The sequence below is a fragment of the Lepus europaeus genome, chromosome 3 (assembly GCF_033115175.1).
Source record: "Lepus europaeus isolate LE1 chromosome 3, mLepTim1.pri, whole genome shotgun sequence".
NCBI lineage: Eukaryota > Metazoa > Chordata > Mammalia > Lagomorpha > Leporidae > Lepus > Lepus europaeus.
The window spans coordinates 120,208,226-120,230,311 of record NC_084829.1 but is presented as its reverse complement, the minus strand read 5'-3'; the positions used below and the strand labels follow the sequence as shown (position 1 = coordinate 120,230,311).

Sequence of the window (22,086 nt, the reverse complement as noted above, 5' to 3'; positions counted from 1 at the left end):
ATAGAACCTGACAGAAGGGGCTTGATAATAATCTGGTGGGCTTTAGGTCTTGTAAGTTAAGAGGCCCAGACCTATCTATCTCTTCACATGGGGTACATCCCAAGGGAGGTGTGAACCTCCTAGGGGAAGGCACTCTGCTGACTTTCATTACCTGGCTGGCCTGGGAGGAGAGCTGGCCAGGTAAAGGCTGGTGGCATCTCTAACAAGAAATGTACAGTTCTGCCTGCAATGTTGCTGACCCTACTTGGCCGTCCCCTCAGCTGCAGTGGTCACTTTGGAAGTTGGGCTGAATGAAGGGCTTTTCAGGTTAGAGCCAATAAGATCTGTGGCTCTGACCTGGGCATCCTTCGACTCCAGGGCAGGTCCATTTCCAGTGATCCAAGTCTTGGCAGAGCTGCCAGGGCTCTTCACAAGCTGACTTCTGCTGAAGCCCAGGCTTACCACATTGAAAGCCACTGCAGTGGACTGGACTGTTGGGTCTGCTTGAGGGCATATCACTGTACAGATCAGCCATTAATAGGCCTGCCACCCATTGCTTCTGATGCCTAGCTTTCTTTTCCTCCTGGTTTGTGTTAAAGCAGACCAGAGGATGCAAGTCAAGGGATTGCCCAAGTCCCAACTCTAATCTTCAGTGGCCTGAACTACAAGTCTGTAGTCACAGGCATGTTCTGTAGAAGTTTTTCTAAGGTAGACAATGCCCATGAGGAAAATTATATCCTCACTTTAAAACTTTCTTTCCCTTTGGTCTGAAGGGAGGTTTTTTCTACTTACTGTTTACTTCGCTGATGGCGAAGCGAATCTAGCTATGAGATTATTATTTAAGTTCTTATTTTGTCTATGCTATTACAGAAAAATGTTAGCCATCTCTTTTATAAGGTCTAAAGATTAAATTGTGTGTCCTACAGATTCCTTCATAATAGAATTAGTTTCCTACCTGAAGAGAATAGAGAAATGAAAGAAGTTGGGCTTAGAATAGAGAAATGAGGGAGCAAGTCCTAGATTGCTTGCTGACAATAGCAATAGCACATGAATACTTAGCAAACCGTTTCAACCATTAGATAACAACTTAAGAAAACATTTACCAGAAGATCCAATGCCTTCTATAAATTTTAAGAATCATGTATTTGAAAACACCTCTTAAATATATAACATGGTGTAGTTTGTTTAACCAGTAAACTTAAGCACAACCATATAAAATGTTTTTAGTTTCTTTCTACCAACACATTTAAAACATATGATACACAGATTCAGGTCACACAAATTGAAATGTATCTTTGATTTTAGCAGCTTAAATTTATGGACAATCTTATCTATAAGCCATTTAAAATAAAACTCTTAATAAAATTTCCTATGTGGACATACAATATGTACACACATATAATATAGCATAATAGACCAATATAGCAATTTTAATAATAGCTTTTTTTTTTTAATTAAACTTTTATTTAATGAATATAAATTTCCAAAGTATAGCTTATGGGTTACAATGGCTTCCCCCCTCCCATAACTTCCCTCCCGCCCGCAACCCTCCCCCCTCCCGCTCCCTTTCCCCTTCCATTCGTGTAAAGATTCATTTTCAATTCTTTTTGTATACAGAAGATCAGTTTAGTATATATTAGGTAAAGATTTCAACATTTTGCCCATATAGCAACATCAAGTGAAAAAACTACCATTGGATTACTAATTATAGCATAAAATAGCAATGTACAGCACATTAAAGACAGAGATCCTACATAATTTTTTTTTCAAAATAATTAATTTTCTATGCCATTTCCATTTTAACACCAGGTTGTTTTTTTTTTTTTTTCATTTCCAATTCTCTTTATATACAGAAGATCACTTCAGTATATAATTAGCAAAGACCTCATCAGTCTGCGCCCACACAGAAACGCAAAGAATAAAAATACTGTTTCAGTACCAGTCGTAGCATCACTTGGCTTTAGACGACACATTGGGGACAGATCCCGCATGGGGTGTAATAATAGCTTTTAAAATCTCTAACTCTTTTTGTAGATTGCCAATTGATTTGAATTGCTTTTTGTTTTTAGTAACCTCAGTTAACCATACTTTCTCTCAGTTGGTACTGGTAATACATTATTGGCTTCATCTGTTTAAAGAGCCATCCCAAACTACTGAATACAATAGAAGTGGCTGGAAAAAGTCCATAGGAACCTATAGGAGGACAGCTAAACAAAGAACCAACAACACTTTAGTTTTATGAGCAGCAAATCATATATAACTATGGATGACAAAAGACTTTAAGTCGCCATGTTTAAAATTATAAACTCATCAACCAACAAGAGGCACTTGCTTACTTCACAGTATTTTTGAAAGCACCTGTAGGATTTTACAAGTATTTACCCCTTTAGGCCTCTGGGGCTTTCTCATTAAGATAACTATCAGGTCTAGTAACACAAAATCATTAGACTTTTTAATTCTCAAACATTTGTATTAATAGCATTTTCCATTATAGAAACTTAAAGTTTGGTACCACATCACATCTTGACAGTACTTCTAATATAATCCAAATAGCCTGATTAGTTGGTGTCTTTATAAGATGAGAGACATAGGTCCTTCGATTTTTCAGTTGGGCCCAAACTGGAAAAAACAAAGTCCAGGATTTACTGGAAATTTTAGAGTCCAGATTGTTTGAAACTTTGATTTTTTGAATGCCTGTCAAGACTGCCAAGAAGGCTCAAAATCCAAAATATCTGGTTGAAATAAGATTCCTTAAAATCATGACATAACATAGACCAAATTTGATCATTGTTACAAGGTGATTATTCAAATCTTTGAAAATAAGCACATACTTAAATAACCCATAGCTCTTAATAAAAATTCAGCTGTTTTTGAACAATTAGAATTTAACAGACATCGAGAGAACATAAGAGATTCCTTTAACACATTGCTTTAACAGAGCATCAGAGGTTAATTCTATGTCAAAGAGAAATTGAGCTTCCTGTGATCTTTTGCTGTGAGGTTTCCTTCCTTTACCTTCTTTCATATTGGTGACCATGTTTCTGTGTTTCTGTGTGTAACAACACATCTTTAAGCATCTTTTGCAGGGCAGGATGAGTGGCAACAAATTCTTTCAGTTTCTGTTTGCTATGAAAAGTCTTAATTTCACCTTCACTCACAAATGAGAGTTTTGCAGGATATAGTATTCTGGGCTGGCAGTTTTTCTCTCTTAGTACCTGGGCTATGTCTCGCCATTCCCTTCTAGCTTGTAGGGTTTCTGATGAGAAGTCTGCTGTGAGTTTAATTGGAGATCCTCTAAGAGTAATCTGACGTTTCTCTCTTGCACCTTTTAGAATCTTTTCTTTATGTTTCACTGTGGTGAGTTTGATTACAACATGTCGTGGTGAGGATCTCTTTTGGTCATGTTTATTAGGGGTTCTATAAGCTTCCTGTACTAAGATGCCTCTGTCCTTCTCCAAACCTGGGAAATTTTCTGCTAGTATCTCACTGAAAATGGCTTCTAATCCTTTCTCCCTCTCCATGCCTTCAGGAACTCCTAGAACCCGAATGTTAGGTTTTTTAATAGTATCCTGTAGATTCCCGACAATATTTTTTAGATTTCTAATTTCTTCTTCTTTTCTTTGGTTTGCCTGTTTCCTTTCCTGTTCTCTGTCTTCTAAGTCTGATATTCTCTCTTCTGCTTTGCCCATTCTGTTTTTAAGGCTCTCTAATGTGTTTGTCATTTGATCTATTGAATTTTTCATTTCATTATGATTTCTCGTCACTATCACAGTTTCTTGTTCTACTAGTTGTTTCATTTCATTTTGATTCCTCCTTAATATTTCATTTTTATGAGAGAGATTTTCTATCTTGTCCATTAAGGATTTCTGTAGTTCAAGAATTTGTTTTTGAGAACTTCTTAATGTTCTTATCAATTTTTTGAGATCCGCTTCTTGCATTTCTTCTATCTCATCATCTTCATAATCTTGAACTGGGGTGTCTTTTTCATTTGGGGGCGTCATAGTGTCTTCCTTGTTCTTGTTACCTCAGTTTTTGCGTTTGTTGTATGGCATGTTGGAGATATTTGGTTTCTTCACTGTGGTGTTATTTCTTGTTACACTATGGCTCTAGATTAAGTGGACTGTCTGCTTTCAGTGGAGCCTTAGAGGCTTGAGATGAGTGTGGCCTGAGAGCTGTGTTTGGTTCCTCAGGGTTGAGGGTGTGTCAAAGATGACACTCCCAGGTTAGGCTTGGTAAATCTCTCTTTCTTTCTCTTTTTTTTTTTTTTTTTCTGATTCGAAAGGGAAGTTATTCCACACAGCTGAACGTAATTGGAGGTAGTTAGCAGGCGAATGATATACCCACAGGAGCCAGAGATTGGAAGCTCTTTCCCAAGGACCACACAGGGAATCTCTGCTGCCCTTGGTGTGGGCTCCAATTCTCCTGCAGTCTCCCACTGGGTTGCCAAGTTAGATGCTAATCTCCTGTTATTTCACCCCTCCCCCCAGAGTCATGTTTTTCTGCTAGGCTCATGTTCGGGGCAGACCTGAGGTCGCCCTGCTTATGACGTATGTCCAAAATGGCGCCTGCTCTTTGTCTTGCTCGCCTTTGAGGGGTGAGTGGAGAGAGAGGAACTCGTGTCTGTATCGGTCACTTTTGTTTTTTTTTCTCTCTCTCTTCTAGTTAGCCTGGTGAACTTTTCCTCATGGGGTTTCAAGCCTCGTTCCCTCTAGTCTCCTCTTTCCGCTTGCCCGCTGGTGTCTCGGGTTTTTGAGGTTGGGCTCACCTCGCGTTCCAGCGCTGGTGCGTTGAGTCTGCTGCTGGTGTCCCAAACTTGGGCTCCCACACTCTCCACGCAGGTACACTGTGAATCACTAGTTCCGGAAGAGTTTCCTCTGCTGTTTCATCCCCTACTCTTCCTTGACCCTGCAGTATCTCCACTTTTATTAACGTGTTTCTTGACGAACTATCAATGTGCGCCCTTCATATTCCGCCATATTGCCCTTTGTTTTAATTTTATTTCTCTGCTAGTAAGTTTGCATCTCTCCTTATTTATTAGTGAACTATTTAGATGTCAGTTTTGTTTTTAAATATTTGAGAGCATGCAGATAAAACTTTTTTTTCTCTTTTGTTTAGATGACTATGCAGAAACAACTTTTACTGTGGAGATACTACACTCAGGATGAGATTTCTTTTTTTAATATTCATAAATTTCAAAGCAACATGGATTTCTTTTGTATCACTCTTTTGATTATCATAGAAGATACTGTTCCCATGACCTTAGTAATTTGCAACTTTGTAATTTAGTATATCACCATCTTCATTGTCATTGTAATTATCACAGTAGTTCAGTGTCACTATATACTATTCAGGATGTTTTGTTTATATGCTCAGTTATCTTGTAAGAAATAAGTTGGGTTAGATCATTTCTTTAGGTTATACAAGTTTCAGATACAGGAACATCTTGACACTTCTCTCCCTAGCTTCCTTACCGCCCGCACTTCAACCCTTCCTCCTTCTCCCTCTCAATTTCCCAATGTTAATTTTTACAAAGAATACTTTCAGTTTACTCAATGATCGTACAGTTAACCCTACTCTAAGTAAAAGAGTTCAACAAACAGTATGAAGAGAAAAAAACAAAACAAAACAAAACAAAACACTGTTCCTCAACAGAAGAGACAAGGGCTGTAAACAATCATTGAATCTCAAAATGTCTTTTTCACTCCAATTCCTTATATTTCAGTTACTCTATTAGTTACCTCGGATCAGGGAAAACATATGATGTCTATATTTGGGGACTGGCTTATTTCACTAAATATAATGGTTTCCAGCTGCATCTATCTTGTCTCAAAAGACAGGATTTTTTTTTTTTTTTTTTTTTTTTTTTTTTTTTTTTTTACAGGCAGAGTTAGTGAGAGAGAGAAACAGAGAGAAAGGTCTTCCTTCTGTTGGTTCACTCCCCTAATGGCTGCCATGGCCAGTGCTGCACTGATCCGAAGCCAGGATCCAGGTTCTTCCTCCCGGTCTCCCATGCGGGTTCAGGGACCCAAGCATTTAGGGCATCCTCCGCTGCCCTCCGGGGCCACAGCAGAGAGCTGGACTGGAAGAGGAGCAACTGGGACTAGTACCTGGTGCCCCAACTGGGACTAGAACCCGGGGTGCTGGTGCTGCAGGCGGAGGATTAGCCAAGTGAGCCATGGTGCTGGCCTGTAGATTTAGGTCTTTAACCCATTTTGAGTGGATTTTTGTGTAAGGTGTTAGGTATGGGTCTAGTTTAAAACTTCTGTACATGGAAATCCCGTTTCCCCAGCACCATTTGTTAAAGAGACAGTCTTTGCTCCAAGGATTAATTTTAGCTCATTTTTCACAGATAAGTTGGTTGTGAATGCAAGAGTTGATTTCTGGACTTTCTATTCTGTACCATTTGTCTACAACACTGTTTATGTGCCAGTACCAGGCTGTTTTGAATATAACTGTCCTGTAGTATGTCTTGAAATCAGGTATTGTGAGGGCTCTGCCTTTGTTTTTGTTGTATAAGATTGCTTTAGCTATTTGGGGTCTCTTGTGTTTCCATATGAATCTTAGCATCATTTTTTCTAGATCTGTGAAGAATGTTGTTGGTGTTTTCATTTGGATTGTATTGTGTCTGTAAATTGCTTTTTGTAGTATGGACATTTTGATTATATTAATTCTCCCAATCCTTGAACATGGAAGATTTTCCCATGTTTTAATATCCCCTCCTATTTATTTCTTTACTGTTTTGTAATTTTGATTGTAGAGATCTTTGTCATCTTAGTTAAATTTATTCCAAGGTATTAAATATTTTTGGAGCTATTGTGAATGAGACTGACCTTAAAAGTTTTTCTTTAGCTATGACATTGTCTGTGTATGTTGCTGGAGAAGCAAAGGGTCCTTTTTTTTTTGTGCAAGAAAGAATTCAGGTGTGAGACAGAGAGCAAGGGAAATCAACATAGCAAGGTTATTAGGGTAGGGACTTCCATAAGAATGGATGGGCACCTCTCCAGACAGAACTTGAGAGAGAGTGTGTAGTTCACATTTAGGCTGGGGTTTTTAAGGGGATGGGCTTTCCTTCCTGCCTTTTCCCTCCCCCTCGCCTTCTTCTCCTGAACAAAGGACTTGTTGGGTGTAAATATGAAAAATTCCTTTCTGAGTTTTTCCCATTGAAGTTATCAGACAGGGGAAGCCTGGCTGGTATTGCCCTGCCTTAGAGGAAGGATGTTTATCAGGCCTGGTAGAAGGGTCAGGACCCCCTGGGAGGTGATCAGGATCAAGGCAGGACTTTTGAAATGCAGATACTGGGCTTCACCTGGAAGGTTATCAGGATGACTTTGAGATGCAGTTGCATGTCAGTTCCTTAGGCTTTTGTCACACACACATAAGCTCATTTCTGACTTCCTACCTAACATGTATACAAGGGCTATTGATTTTTCAGTGTTGATTTTATATCCTGCCACTTTACCAAACTCTCTTATGAGCTCCAGTAGTCTCTTGGTGGTCTTTGGATCCTCTACATATAGGGTCATTTCATCTGCAAATAGGAATAGTTTGATTTCCTTCTTTCTAATTTGTAGTCTTTTTTTTTTTTTTTTCTTGCCCAATGGCTCTGGCTAAAACTTCTGGGACTAGATTAAATAGTGATGGTGAGAGTGGGCATCCTTGTCTGGTTGTGGATCTTAGCTGGAATGCTTTCAGGTTTTCACCATTCAATAGGATGCTGACCATGGCTTTGGCATAAATTGCCTTGATTGTGTTGAGGAATGTTCCTTCTATGCCCAATTTGCTTAAGGTTTTCATCATGAATAGATTTTATATTTTGTATTTTTTGTTTAGTTGGGTCAATAGTGTATTGATTTTTTTTTTTTCAAAAACTATCTTTTCATTTAATGGATGTTTTGTTTTTTTGTTTCAATTTGTGTATTATCTAATATTAATTATTTCTTTCCTCCTATTAGTTTGGGATTTGGTTTGTTTTTGTTTTTCCAGGTTCTTGAGATGCATTGATGAGTCATTTTTTTGGGTACCTTTCCCATTTCTTCATGTGCCTGCCGATTGCTATAAAGTTCCCTCTTAATACTGCTTTGCTGTATCCCATAAGTTTTTGATATGATATATTCTCCTTTTCATTTGCTTCCAGAAATTTTTTGATTTCTCTTGATTTCTTCTGTGACCTATTGTTCATTCAGGAACATATTCAGTTTCCATGTGTCTACATATGTTATAGAGAATCTTGAGTTGTTGATTTCCACCTTCATTCCATTGTTTTCGGAGGAGATGCATGATATGATTAGATTTTTTTAATTTGCTGAGATTTGGTTCATCGCCTAGCATATGGTCTATCCTAAAGAAAGTTCCATGCACTGATAATAAGAAAGTGTATTCTGCAACTGTGGGGTGAAATGTTCTGTAGATATGAGCTTGGTCCATAGTGTCCATTAGCTCTGTCTTTTCTTTGTTGATTTTCTGTCTAGTTGATCTGTCCATTGATGAAAGTGGGGTGTTAAAGTCCCCTGTTACTATTGTATTGGGTTCTATGTCTCTTTTTAGATCTTCCTCTTGTAGGATTTCCAGTCAAGTTTACCCTCCACTTCTCCCTGAGAGTGTACTTCCTTCACTTTTTTTTTAAGCCTAGCACAATATGTTGTTCCCTAATCTGCCTTCCTCCCTGTTTTTAGGCCATTTCTTTCATTTTGCACAAGAGAATACAAATATCCAGTTGGTGAAATGATCTGTTTTAGTAGCGAGCCAGTTACTGACTGCAGTAAGACTAGAACTTGGATTTCATGTTTCTTGTCTTGACTGTCTACAAAAACTAAATCTTGCTTAGTAAAACATGTCTAACTTCTTTGATGATTTTCTCTGCCTCTTTTCAGTAGTTACTGTGAATTTGGCAACCCCTCTGGCTACTAATATCTGAATCAGCAGGGCCATTGGTAGTGATTGATAAGTAAGGTGCTTTTGAAGTTGTGGAGGAAGGCAAGTGAGAGAACAGATGTTTATCTTGCTGTACTTTTATGCTATCTCTCTTCAGAACAAAAGATTATATATTATGGAAAATGGAATATATGGCTAATTATGGAAAATGGAATATATGGCTAATAAAAACATAAAAGGAAGGAAAATTTATAAAGAAATGAACTAAAGAAAATGGGAGAAATAAACTTGAATTTTTTTCATGGTATTTTAGTTTATTTTGCCAGGAAATCTGAGCGTATATTTTATATTTAAAAAATTTGAGATTAAAACCCTTTAAAGGAAATGTTTTTAAGATATGATTTGAAATTTAACTCTTTTTATAAGCCAACATAACTTTAGCCATAGTCTGAAAAGGAAGAGTATTTTATGATATAATTTTGTTATTTCCTTATTCTCATTTATGCTGATAAATTCTGTATTTACTCTGAATGTGTATATAATACTTTTAGTAAATACCAACTTATTTAAGAATATCTATAGTTTTAGAATCAGTGTATTGATAATAAGCTGTCTTTGTGTGTATATGAATGTGTATCTGTGTGTTTGTGTGTGCATATGCATGCACATACATACTATTTATTAGGAACAAGGATCACTTTCCATCTAAAAGTGTTGTCCTTTTAAAGAAGAAATTGTTGTATTTAAGGTTATTTGATTGCTTGAAAGTTAATCTAGAAATCTAGTCCACACATATTTGTTATTAAGTAAATTTATTAATGATGAACCAATGTAAGAAATAACAATAGGATAGTAGAATTCAAAGTTGGAGGAAATCTTAGTCTTCATCTGTCCAGATTTCTTATTCACTAGAGAGGTGAGTGACTTTGCTACTGAGTTTGAGATCTGGGATCAGACCTCGGATTTGAAATAAGATAGTACAGACTCATTGATTGTTAAAGTTTCTGAGTCTGTTTTTGCTGCTGTTATCATCTTAAAGGATTGTGTAGTATTTTAATCATTTAAGAGTTCTAATAATGTTATATATATAACATATAAAATATCAGCATACTGTATTTTCTTCTCATTTCTGTTCTCTGTGTTGTTAGATCAGCAAGCATAGAAGGTTTGACTATGGTGTTTTGATTACACAAGTGGCATCAACAGCAACAGGTGCAATAGCACTACAAAATTCAGGTAAATTTTTCTTTAATGTTTACTATATGTTTGTGAGGTAGTGAATGAAAGAGAGCCCATCTGCTGATTCATTCCCCAAAGGTCCACAGTGGCTGGAGTTTGCAAGGGCTGGAACCAGGAGAGGGGTACTCAATCCAGCTCTCCCATGTGGATGGGAGGAACCCAATTATTTGAGCTATCACTGCTCCGTCTTAGGATCTGCATTAATGAGAAGCTGGAGTCAGCAAATGAAGCTAGGAGTTGGAGCCAGGTACTCCTGTACAAGGACATGTGCGTTTTAACCAAAAGAGTAAATGCCAGCTCTTAGGTTTCTTTTCCCTCTTAATTAAAATGAGCAAGGGGATTGAAAAAATTAAGTGGCAGGATGAAATTTTTATTCTAAATAATATTTACTGTTTACCCCGTGTTAGGTCTTAATATAAAAAATTACATGGTTTCCTTTTTGTGTGCACTACCTTGAACTTCCACTGGAATGTATGTGTGTGTGTGTGCAGTATGTGTTAATTTGCACAGCCTGTTCTTGTTCCTCAGAATAATGGTACTTAATGAAGTAATTGAAACATTTTTGATACTTTAAGAATCCTATCCTTCATTAGCTGTTTCTGCAATTACTTTTTTCTGTGCTGTAATCATGCACATAAATATCCTGCCTTATGCTTTTAAAAACATAAACAGTGCCAAAAAGAGAGGCAGACACCCAGGTTCTTTTATTAGGCATGCCACAAAATCTTGTCTGGTTTCTAACTGTGATAATCAAGAGTTACATTGATAAACTTGAAATCATTGATGACCAAGAGCTGGGAAAATTGTGAACCTCACAGGCAAGTTAAACAAGTGTGGAGTGATCAGTCCCAGATGTGCTGTGCAATTCACAGTTGTAGAAAAATGGAAATGTAATTTGCTCCTGTTTCTTCACTTTGGTTTCATGGTACTGACAACCTCAGCTGGCACTGGCAATCAAAGAGAAACAAGTGAGAACACACAGGAAGGAAAATCCTGCAGTTCTTTTCTTGTAGTGGAATATATACATACAAACAAAGTGCCTCAAAAGGGAGAAAAAGAAGCTTCTTCATTTTCTAAGCCAGAGGGATATTGTCCTCTTTCAGTACAGTCACATCTGATAGGACTGCCTAATGCTTAGTTTCAGTGGCATCAACATTTGCACTCAGAATAATTGTTGTACTTTTCTGAGCATTTTCTTACTTCTTTTCTTCATCTTTCTTTCTCAAAAACATTTCTCCCACCATGTTGCATGCACACTATCTATGAAGTTTTCAATCAGTATGTTGCCCCCCCCCCCCCAGCAATTGAATTTCTAAGAAGTTAAAATATTGGGAATTTAGTGTCATATAGTAATACTTACTTTTGTTATTTGTCCTTAACAACATATAATCTGTAATGTAGATACCATGATTTTATTTTTCAAGGATAAGGGTTGATGAATCATCACATCAGTGATTATTGATTTCCTCCTTAATTGAAATTTTTTTGTATGGTATGTTTTAAATTTAGTTTTTAGATGAATTGATTTTGGTTACTTTAATTATGAAATATGTTTCTTGGCAAAAATTCACCTAAACTGAACCATTTTCTTTTCCTTAGAATAAAATCCATATAGTGTTATATTCAGGGGCATATTAATTGAAGCATTTGGAGACAGTATTTAATTTCAGATCTTGCCCTTGGTCATGTTAACCTTTTGAGCTGCATAGTATCAAGCTTTTTCTGAGAGAAGTTAAATGCAAATTTTTATAGGACAGAACAAGGTAGACTGCCTCTGTTTGAGGTCTTGATCCTTTGCATCTCATTTATACTGCTTGGCAATCCTGGAATGTAGCATTATTATTTCACTTTTCAAATGAGAGAACTGGGCTCCAAGAAGTCAAGGAGGTTTTCCTAGGAAGTACAACTAATGACCTGGAAGATTTGGTATTTGAGCCATGAGATTATGGACATTAAAGCCTATATTATTTTCTGTTATACCAAAGTACGCTTTCTTCTGTAATATTGCTATTGTAGTCTTACTGATTTTATAATTAGATGTTTTGTTTTTACACAGTTCCATGTGATTTGATTCTTCACAGAAAATTTAATAATCAGGCTTAATACTCTTTTTCATTTAGTTGGATAGCATCTCACTCATGAAAATTTAGACTATACTGAAGCAAAAGTTTTGTGAAATGAAGAAATGCTTCTAACAATATAGAATTACAACAACTGATCATATTGTATAAAGGAGCATACTTTATAAACCTGAGATGCTAACGCTGCTTCCTGATATCTACTTCTTTTCTCCCCTTCCCGCTACAAACCTAACCCTTAAGGCTAGTCTACTCTGTTAGCTCATTTGCAGAACCCGTCGTAACATTTATCATTTTTTTTTTTATTTGACAGGTAGAGTTATAGACAGTGAGAGACAGAGACAGAGACAGAGAGAAAGGTCTTCCTTCCATTGGTTCACTCCCCAAATGGCCGCTACGGAAGGCACTGCGCTGATCCGAAGCCAGGAACCAGGTTCTTCCTCCTGGTCTCCCATGTGGGTACAGGGGCCCTAGCACTTGGGCCATCCTCCACCGCACTCCCGGGCCATAGCAGGGAGCTGGAGTGGAAGAGGAGCAACCAGGACTGGAACTCGACGCCCATATGGGATGCCGGCGCCGCAAGCGGAGGATTAACCAAGTTAGCCACGGCGCCAGCCCCAACATTTATCATTTTTAAGAACATACTCAGAGAAGTTATTGGCCAAAGGGTAAAAGCTGGGATTCAAAATTCAGCAGTCGTACAGAAAAATTTTAGTCTCTCAGTCAACAATTAATTAAATATTTAAACATGGCTAGTAGAGAGGAGATTTTATATTCCAATGCAGAGAACATCTATCTGAGATGACAGATATGCCTATGAGCCAAATCTGATCATTACACAATGCTCACATGTATTGAGATGTCACACAGTTTCCCATACAATTTGTACAATTAGTCTATTAAAAATTTAAAAAATAGTCATTGCAAAGTTTTATGATAATGATGTATCACAAAATATGTCAATAACAGCAGATATCATTTCTATGAAGGGTAGAGATTTTTTTTTTCTGTCCGAGTGAAGCAGTCTTGATAGAAGGATAATCATATCTTTCCTGTGTTATCTAAATAAATTTTATAAATGTAATATAAAACAATTCTTTCTAGGGTTTATTAATGCACTTATAACTGAACTGTGGTCCAATCTGGAATGTGGAAGAGATGATGTGAGGGTAACTCATCCCAGACCTACTCCAGTGGATCCTATTGACCGAAGCTGTCAAAAGGTAAGCAGTTACTTTACTTAAGATACAGATTTGAAATGTGTCTCATGGAAATGACTTTATTCAGACTTTACATCTATTTTAAGTTACAACTAGCAGTATCTACTAAATATGCTTTTTCTCTCTTTTAGTTTCCAAAATGAATTTTGTGAGGAATAGAAATACCAGTATTCCTTGGGAATAATATTTTGCAAAGATGCTTTTCTTTCACACTGTTTTTGATTACAATTCTTCTCTCTTAATAAACAGTAATAATACCTCAAGCATGCTAAAAAAAAATCCCTGAAAAAAAAAAGAAAATTAACCAACCTACACAAAAATCCAGGATGCTTTTCCCCCATACAATATTATGTTATAATTCTATGACATTTATATACTTAGTATATTCTCTAAACTTCTTCAGACTTTTGACTCTATGTCAGCCTCAACAATCTTCACTCAATGGTTACCATAAAATTGTTTTTAAAAGATCCAAAGATGAAAAAACAAAACAAACAAAAAAACCACCCAAAACCTCTCAGCATTTCAGAGTTATTCTTTCTGGGATGTTGGACCTCTCTCTGCTATTTGAAAGGCAGAGAGAGGCCGCGCTCCAGAACTTGCAAGTTTTTCGAAAGACAGAGATATCAGTTATACCTACTGTACCAGAAATGTACTAAAAATATATCCTAACAGAAAAATCAGAAAGTTACTCTACAGGGCTAGAACTGTGGTACAGGGGGTTAAAAGCCACTGCCTGAAATGCTAGCATCTGATATGGATGACAGTTCCAGTCTCAGCTGCTCCTCTTCCAATTCAGCTCCCTGATGATGCAGCTGAAAAAGCAGCAGATGGCCCAGGTGTATTGTCAGCTTGTAGATTGTTGTTAATTCTTTTTTACTTACCATATATGTAGGTAGTTCATATTTATGTTGATTAATTAGGTTTATTTTAGATATTAGACACCACAGTCATAAAGCTATAAAACTTTACATTAATAACTATTGTGGGCCAGCGCCGCGGCTCAATAGGCTAATCCTCTGCCTAGCGGCGCCAGCACACCGGGTTCTAGTCCCGGTCGGGGCACCGGATTCTGTCCCGGTTGCCCCTCTTCCAGGCCTGCTCTCTGCTGTGGCCAGGGAGTGCAGTGGAGGATGGCCCAAGTGCTTGGGCCTTGCACCCCATGGGAGACCCGGAGAAGCACCTGGCTCCTGCCATTGGATCAGCGCGGTGCGCTGGCCGCAGCACGCCAGCCGCGGCGGCCATTGGAGGGTGAACCAACGGCAAAAGGAAGACCTTTCTCTCTGTCTCTATCTCAGTGTCCACTCTGCCTGTAAAAAATTAAAAAAAAAAAAATAACTATTGTGGATGTAAATAATCTAAATGTTTCTTTTTTTTGACGCTTAGTCTTTTCTAGCACTGGTGAATTTGTTATCCTATCCTGCTGTGTATGAATTGATAGGCAACAAAGATCTTCCTAATAAAGCAGAATATTCTCTTCGTGAAGTACCAACATGTATTATTGTAAGTCATTCTCTTTAACATTTTTCTTTTATTAATATTACTGCTTGATATTGGTAATAAAGATGTACTGGTGGTAAACCAGTCCCACTATTTAATGACCTTTAAAACCTGATTTGATAATTTACCTATGGATTTTCAAAATTTGAATATTTACTAATCCTACCTTTGATCTGTGCTGCCTAGTAGTCCCAATATCTATCAGAGTACAAGGCTAACTCCCCAACTAGGAAAGAGACTTGACATAAATAGAAGAGTATGTGTGAATTTCTTTAAAATAACTCCATTGTATTACTGGTCATACCAATACTGTGCCTTCATTGGTTAGGATAATTAGGGATAAATTATTTCCAAGGAATCTAATAAATTTTTGCTTCTATTTTAATGAGCTACATATTGTTGGCCCATAACAGCTGTATATGCATGTTTATTTAACTTAAGACTTATATTATACTTACAAAGTTACCTAAGTGAATAATAATTCAGTCATTCAGAGATATTTAGGTCCTTATCTTAGGCTAAGTTTATGAATTAAACATGCATGAACATGTGCATATGCATAAAGAATTTGGATTAGTAAAGATTTATTTGATAATGAAATTCCATTATTAATCATTACTTTATATTTTCTTTTTTATTTTTTAACTTTTATTTAATGAATATAAATTTCCAATGTACAGCTTATGGATTACAACTGCTTCCCCCTCCCATAACTTCCCTCCCACCTGCAACCCTCACCTTTCCCGCTCCCTCTTCCCTTCCATTCACATCAAGATTCATTTTCAATTCTCTTTATATACCGAAGATCAATTTAATAATAGTAAGTAAAGATTTCAACAGTTTGCACCCACATAGAAACACAAAGTGAAACATACTGTTTGAGTACTAGTTATAGCATTAAATCAAAGTGTACAGCACGTTAAGGACAGAGATCGCACATGAGGAGCAAGTGCACAGTGACTCCTGTTGTTGACCCAACAAATTGACACTCTAGTTTATGGCACCAGTAACCACCCTAGGCTCTCGTCATGAGTTGCCAAGGCTATGGAAGCCTTCCAAGTTCGCCGACTCTGCTCATATTTAGACAAGGTCATAAAAGACAGAGTGAGGATAGTAACCAATGATCCTAAGAGTGGCATTTACCAGGTTTGAACAATTATACAGCATTAAGTGGGGAAGAGGACCATCAGTACACACAGGTTGGGAGTAGAGCCATTGGTGGTAGAGGTTATGATTACGAAGGAATGAGGCCCAAGTGCACTAGACAGGGTCTAGAACAAAGGACAGAGTCATTATTAGAGGAGCTAAGAAAGGTGTTGTCTAAGCTACAATTAAGTTTTCTGATTGAGAGGCAAATAGAACCTCACAGAAGGGGCTTGATAATAATCTGGTGGGCTTTAGGCCTTGTAAGTTAAGAGGCCCAGACCTATCTATCTCTTCACATGGGGTACATTCTAAGGGAGGTGTGAACCTCCTAGGGGAACGCACTCTGTTGGCTTTCATTACTTAGCTGGCCTGGGAGGAGAGCTGGCCAGGTAAAGGCTGGTGGCATCTCTAACAAGAAATGTACAGTTCTGCCTGCAATGTTGCTGACCCTACTTGGCCGTCCCCTCAGCTGCAGTGGTCACTTTGGAAGTTGGGCTGAGTGAAGGGCTTTTCAGGTTAGAGCCAATAAGATCTGTGGCTCTGACCTGGGCATCCTTCGACTCCAGGGCAGGTCCATTTCCAGTGATCCAACTCTTGGCAGAGCTGCCAGGGCTTTTCACAAGCTGACTTCTGCTGAAGCCCAGGCTTACCACATTGAAAGCCACTGCAGTGGACTGGCCTGTTGGGTCTCCTTGAGGGCAGATCACTGTACAGATCAGGCATTAATAGGCCTGCCACCCATTGCTTCTGATGCCTAGCTTTCTTTTCCTCCTGGTTTGTGTTAAAGCAGACCAGAGGATGCAAGTCAAGGGAGTGCCCAAGTCCCATCTCCAATCTGTGTTTTTCCTGGTTAGCTACTAAATTGATTGGTTTGTTTCAGTAGGTTTTAAACTTAGTGAGATTGTTTATGTTTTTTTCTTGTCATACAAATAAAATTATAGGAAATGAATCTATGATTCTAATATATAATGATGCATTTATGGAATATTAGTGTTCCATATAAATCTCCTCTTTTTTTCTTGTGTGTGTGTATATTTATATATATATGTACATATATATACACAAAGATTTATTTATTTATTCGAAAGTCGGAGTTACACAGAGAGGCAGAGGCAGGGAGGGAGGGAGAGAGACAGAGAGAGAGAGAGAGAGAGAGATCTTCCACTCACTGGTTCACTCCCCAGATTGTGTTGATCCAAAGCCAGGAGTCAGCGGCTTCCTCTGGGTCTTCCACATGGGTACAGTGGCCCAAGGACTTGGGCCATCCTCTACTGCTTTTTCAGGCCATAGAAGAGAGCTGGTTTGGAAGTAGAGCAGCTGGGACACGAACTGGCGCCCATATGGGATGCTGGCACCTCAAGCAGTGGGTTTACCCACTATGCCTCAGCACTGGCCCCTCCTTGTATATTTTAATCTTCAGTTCAGTAGCCATGTTGCTATTTAAATTTAGATGAAATCAAATTAAACATAATAAGAATTTGTTTTAAGTACCATCCACATTTCATATTTTCCTTTAAATACTAGTCTATGTTTCATGTTTTCAAGTAACTACTAGGCATAGAATGATGTATCTAGTGGCTAGCATATGGAACAGTGCAGATAAAGAACATTTCTATCATTACAGAAAGTTTTTACAGCTTTATAGGTTAAAAAATAGTTTTTGTTTATACTTTTATTGTCTCTTTAAAATTATCTTTATATGATAATAAATAATTTTTCTTTATCTTCAGATTTCTTTAAAAATTCATTTTAAAATTTTATGTATAAAAATTGTACATAGTTATTAGATACTATATGATGATTCAATACATTGTGCAGTATCCAATTAACGTAAATATACCTAATATATCTTCTCTAACATTTAGCATTTCTGTAAGGTTAAAACATCCCAAAACCTTTTTCTAATTTTTTTTTAATATAGTAACATTTTCTATGGTCACCTTGCTATGCATTTGAATCACAGAAATTACTATTAATATTTTTAAATTTTATTTAAGTTGCACAGTTTTCATGTATCTCATGTATACAGCTTTAGGAAAGTAGACATTCCTGTCTTTTTCCAGATCTGAGGGGATATGCTTTCCCCATTCAGTATGATATTCTCTGTCAGTTTGTTATATTTAGCCTTCATAATTTTGTGGTATGTTCCTTCCATAGCTAATTTGTGCAGGGTTTTTGTCATGAAGAGATGTTGACTTAAATGCTTTCTCTGTATCTGTGGAAGTGACCATATTTTTTTTCTTCTTCATTGTGTTGAGGTGATTTATATATTTATTGATTTGTGAATGTTGCACTTCCCTTGCATTTGTGTGATAAATGCTGGTTGATTGTGATGTATGATTTTTTTTTTGATGTTGTGTTGGATTTGGTTTATTAGTGTTTTGTTGAGAATTTTTGTATCTGTGTTCATTAAGGCTATGTCAATAGTTTTCTTTTTGTGTGGTGTCTTTGGTTTTTGCATCAGGTTATTGCTGTCCTCATAAAAATGTTTGGCAGAGTTCCCTCCTGTTCAATATTTAGAAATAGGTTCAAAAGTATTAGAGTAAGTTCCTTTTTAAATATTTGGTAGAATTAAGTAGTAAAGACATCAATTACTGGACTTTTCCTTTTTTTAACATTTTATGCATACTAAAAAATACATGTAAGCTTACAGATAAATGTGTTTTTGTCTGCTGATCATGCTCATAACCAACACACAATAAGAATGCAGCATTGCTAGTAATCCAAGAGTCCTTACCATTCCCCCAGCTTCATTTCTGAGTATAGAAAAGAAGAGTGTATTCTTTCCCCGTCAATGGTCTGATTGAATTATGCATCCATGAATTGGTGTGCTCATAGCATTAGCAAAGCAAAACAAAGAATTAGGTCTTCTCTTTATTTCAGAAGTGGAGATTCCCTTTTTCTCCTCTGTTTTCAGGCGCCTGAGCTACTGGGAGCCAACACACACCACTCAAATCCCTTTTTATTTATGGCAAATAAAAGTTCATTTTTAAGATGTGTATTTTTATACAACATCAAAAAAAAAAAAAAAAGAAAGTGGGCTGGACTTAAGAAGGAAAATAGGGGCAAATTGATACCAAGGAAAGCTGTTTTTAGAATATTTCTTCTGCGTAAGTGCAGTGGCCAAGGAATACAAACCTAATTGCATGTCCTTCAAATTTCCCTGGAGGCTGATGGGGGGTTGAACCAGAAGTGCAATCAATAGGAATTAGGGAATGTCATGTATTTATATATGTAAATTTTTTTTGTAAAGAAAGTTGGTTGCAACTAATTTTTTCCAAAGTGCACCATGCATATTAAAAAAAAAAAAAGAAAAGAAGAGTATATTGTATATTACAGGAAAGTGATATTTATAAGTACATGCTAAATGATATGATATCCATACAACTTTTATCCTCTCTCTCTCTCTGTTAATTACCACAAATAAGAAAGTACTTTTAGACCCACAATGGCTGAATAGGGTAAGCTGCTCTAGAATATGAAAAGAACAAAGGAAGGACTATATTTCCACTTATCTGACTGATAGAAAATTTCAGTGGAGAAGTTGGGGGTGGGAAACAAACAAACAAACAAAAAACCACAAAGACCCCAGAGGACAAGAGGATAGAAGACAGAGATACCACTGCAGCCAGCCATGTGGAGCTGCCAGTTGCTGGTTATGAGCCGCCATCTTTTTTTTTTTTTTTTTTTTCATCAGAAACCTTTTATCTGGGATGTACAAACTTCATGCATTTGAGAAGTACAACTTTGGAAACATTATGATTCTTCCCATTGTACCTGCCCTCCCACCTGCACTCCCACACTTCTTCCTCCTCCCTCTCCTATTCCCATTATTATTTTTTACTATGATCTATTTTCAATTAACTGTACACAAGATTAATTCTAGTAAGGAGTTCAACAAATAGTATGAAAAAGAAAACTTGTACTCAACATTTGAGATAAGGGTTATTCAAAGTCATTGCATCTCAGAGTATAACTCATTGGTCAGTTTTCTCTTCTATAGTCCATTGTACTTTTTTAAAAATTAATTTTTTAATTTTTTAATTTAAATTTTTAAGGAATACAAATTTCATAAGTACAACTTTAGGAATATAGTTATTCTTCCCATCATACCCATTCTCCCACCCATACTCCCACCCCACCTCCTCATCCCTCTCCCATTCCTAGTCCCATTCTTCATTAAGATTCACTTTCAATTAACTTTATATACAGAAGACCAACTCTATACCAAGTAAACTTTCAACAATATGTACACACACACACACACACAAAACTGTTTGAGAACAAGTTTTCCAGTTAATTCTCATAATGCAACTCATTGATGATAGAAGTCCTACATGGGAAGTAAGTGCACAGTGACACCTATTGTTCATTTAATAATTAACATTCTTAGGTATGACATCAGCGATCACTGGAGGCTCTTGACATAAGCTGCCTAGGCTATGGAAGCCTTTTGAATCCACAGAGTCCATCAGTATTTAGACAAGGCCATAAGCAAACTGGAAGTTCTCTCCTCCCTTCAGATAAAAGTACATCCTTCTTTGATGGCTACTTCTTTCCACTGTGGTCTCACTCATATAGATCCTTCATGTAGGACATTTCTTTCTTTTTTTTTATTTATTTTTTTTTTATTTTTGACAGGCAGAGTGGACAGTGAGAGAGAGAGACAGAGAGAAAGGTCTTCCTTTTGCCGTTGGTTCACCCTCCAATGGCCACCGCGGCTGGCACGCTGCAGCCAGCACACCGCGCTGATCCGATGGCAGGAGCCAGGTGCTTCTCCTGGTCTCCCATGGGGTGCAGGGCCCAAGCACTTGGGCCATCCTCCACTGCACTCTCTGGCCACAGCAGAGAGCTGGCCTGGAAGAGGGGCAACCGGGACAGGATTGGTGCCCTGACCGGGACTAGAACCCAGTGTGCTGGCGCCGCAAGGTGGAGGATTAGCTTAGTGAGCTGGTGGCGCTGGCCAGGACATTTCTTTGTCACAGTGTTTTGGCTTGATCTCACGGGCTTTTCAGCCATACCAGAATGCCTTAAGGGCTGATTCTGAGGTCAGAGTTCTATTTAAAGTGATTATTATTCTATGAGTCTGCCATGTGGATGTCTTCCTATGTTGGAACACTTTCTCCTATTTAATTCTATCTATTATTATAACCGGACACTTGATCCAATTTATATGATCCATTTAACTCTTAATCCTATCTACATGCTCACTTTAAGAATTAATATAGTCACTTTATCACTTAAGATGGCATTTTTACCACCCACGTTAATGTGATTTGTGGTCCCATGGCAAGTTTTTCAGCTGTACCCTTAGAAGTAAGTATGTAGGAATGTATGCAGAACTATACAGTTACAAACTTCCTCCTCCTTCTCTTATTCCTACTCTTATTTTTTTACTGAGATCTATTTTCAATTGACTTTATACATATATGACTAAATCTATGTTAAATAAAGATTTCAACAAATAGTATGAAGAAGAGAAAAAAAATCTATTCCTTGGCAGTCAAGACAAGGGCTGTTCAAGTCATTGCTTCTCAAAGTATCAGTTTAACTTCTATACATTTCCTTTCAGGTGCTCTGTTGGTTATCACAGATCAGAGATAACACATGCTATTTTTTTTTTTATTATTTTTGACAGGCAGAGTGGACAGTGAGAGAGAGAAAGAGAGAGAGAGAGAAAGGTCTTCCTTTTTGCCATTGTTTCACCCTCCAATGGCCGCCGCGGTAGGTGCGCTGCGGCCGGCGCACCACGCTGATCCGATGGCAGGAGCCAGGTGCTTCTCCTGGTCTCCCATGGGGTGCAGGGCCCAAGCACTTGGGCCATCCTCCACTGCACTCCCTGGCCACAGCAGAGAGCTGGCCTGGAAGAGGGGCAACCAGGACAGGATTGGTGCCCCGACGGGGACTAGAACCCAGTGTGCCGGTGCCGCAAGGCGGAGGATTAGCCTATTGAGCCATGGCGCTGGCCTAACACATGCTATTTGTCTCTTTGGGGCTAGCTTATTTCACTAAGTATGATGTTTTCCAGATTTATCCATTTTTTTTTTGCAATG

General features: G+C 37.7%; 1 protein-coding gene across 10 annotated transcripts in view; it reads left to right on the top strand.

Annotated features, from left to right (window-relative positions):
- TBC1D32 (TBC1 domain family member 32) overlaps positions 1–22,086 on the top strand; it is a 304,455-nt gene that overhangs the window by 100,480 nt on the left and 181,889 nt on the right. For all 10 annotated transcript variants that reach the window (XM_062186699.1, XM_062186693.1, XM_062186698.1 and 7 more), the window contains 3 exons: positions 9,999–10,086; positions 13,272–13,390; positions 14,774–14,890. In XM_062186699.1, coding sequence (XP_062042683.1) covers positions 9,999–10,086; positions 13,272–13,390; positions 14,774–14,890 — 324 coding nt within the window. The remainder of the gene's footprint in view (positions 1–9,998; positions 10,087–13,271; positions 13,391–14,773; positions 14,891–22,086) is intronic.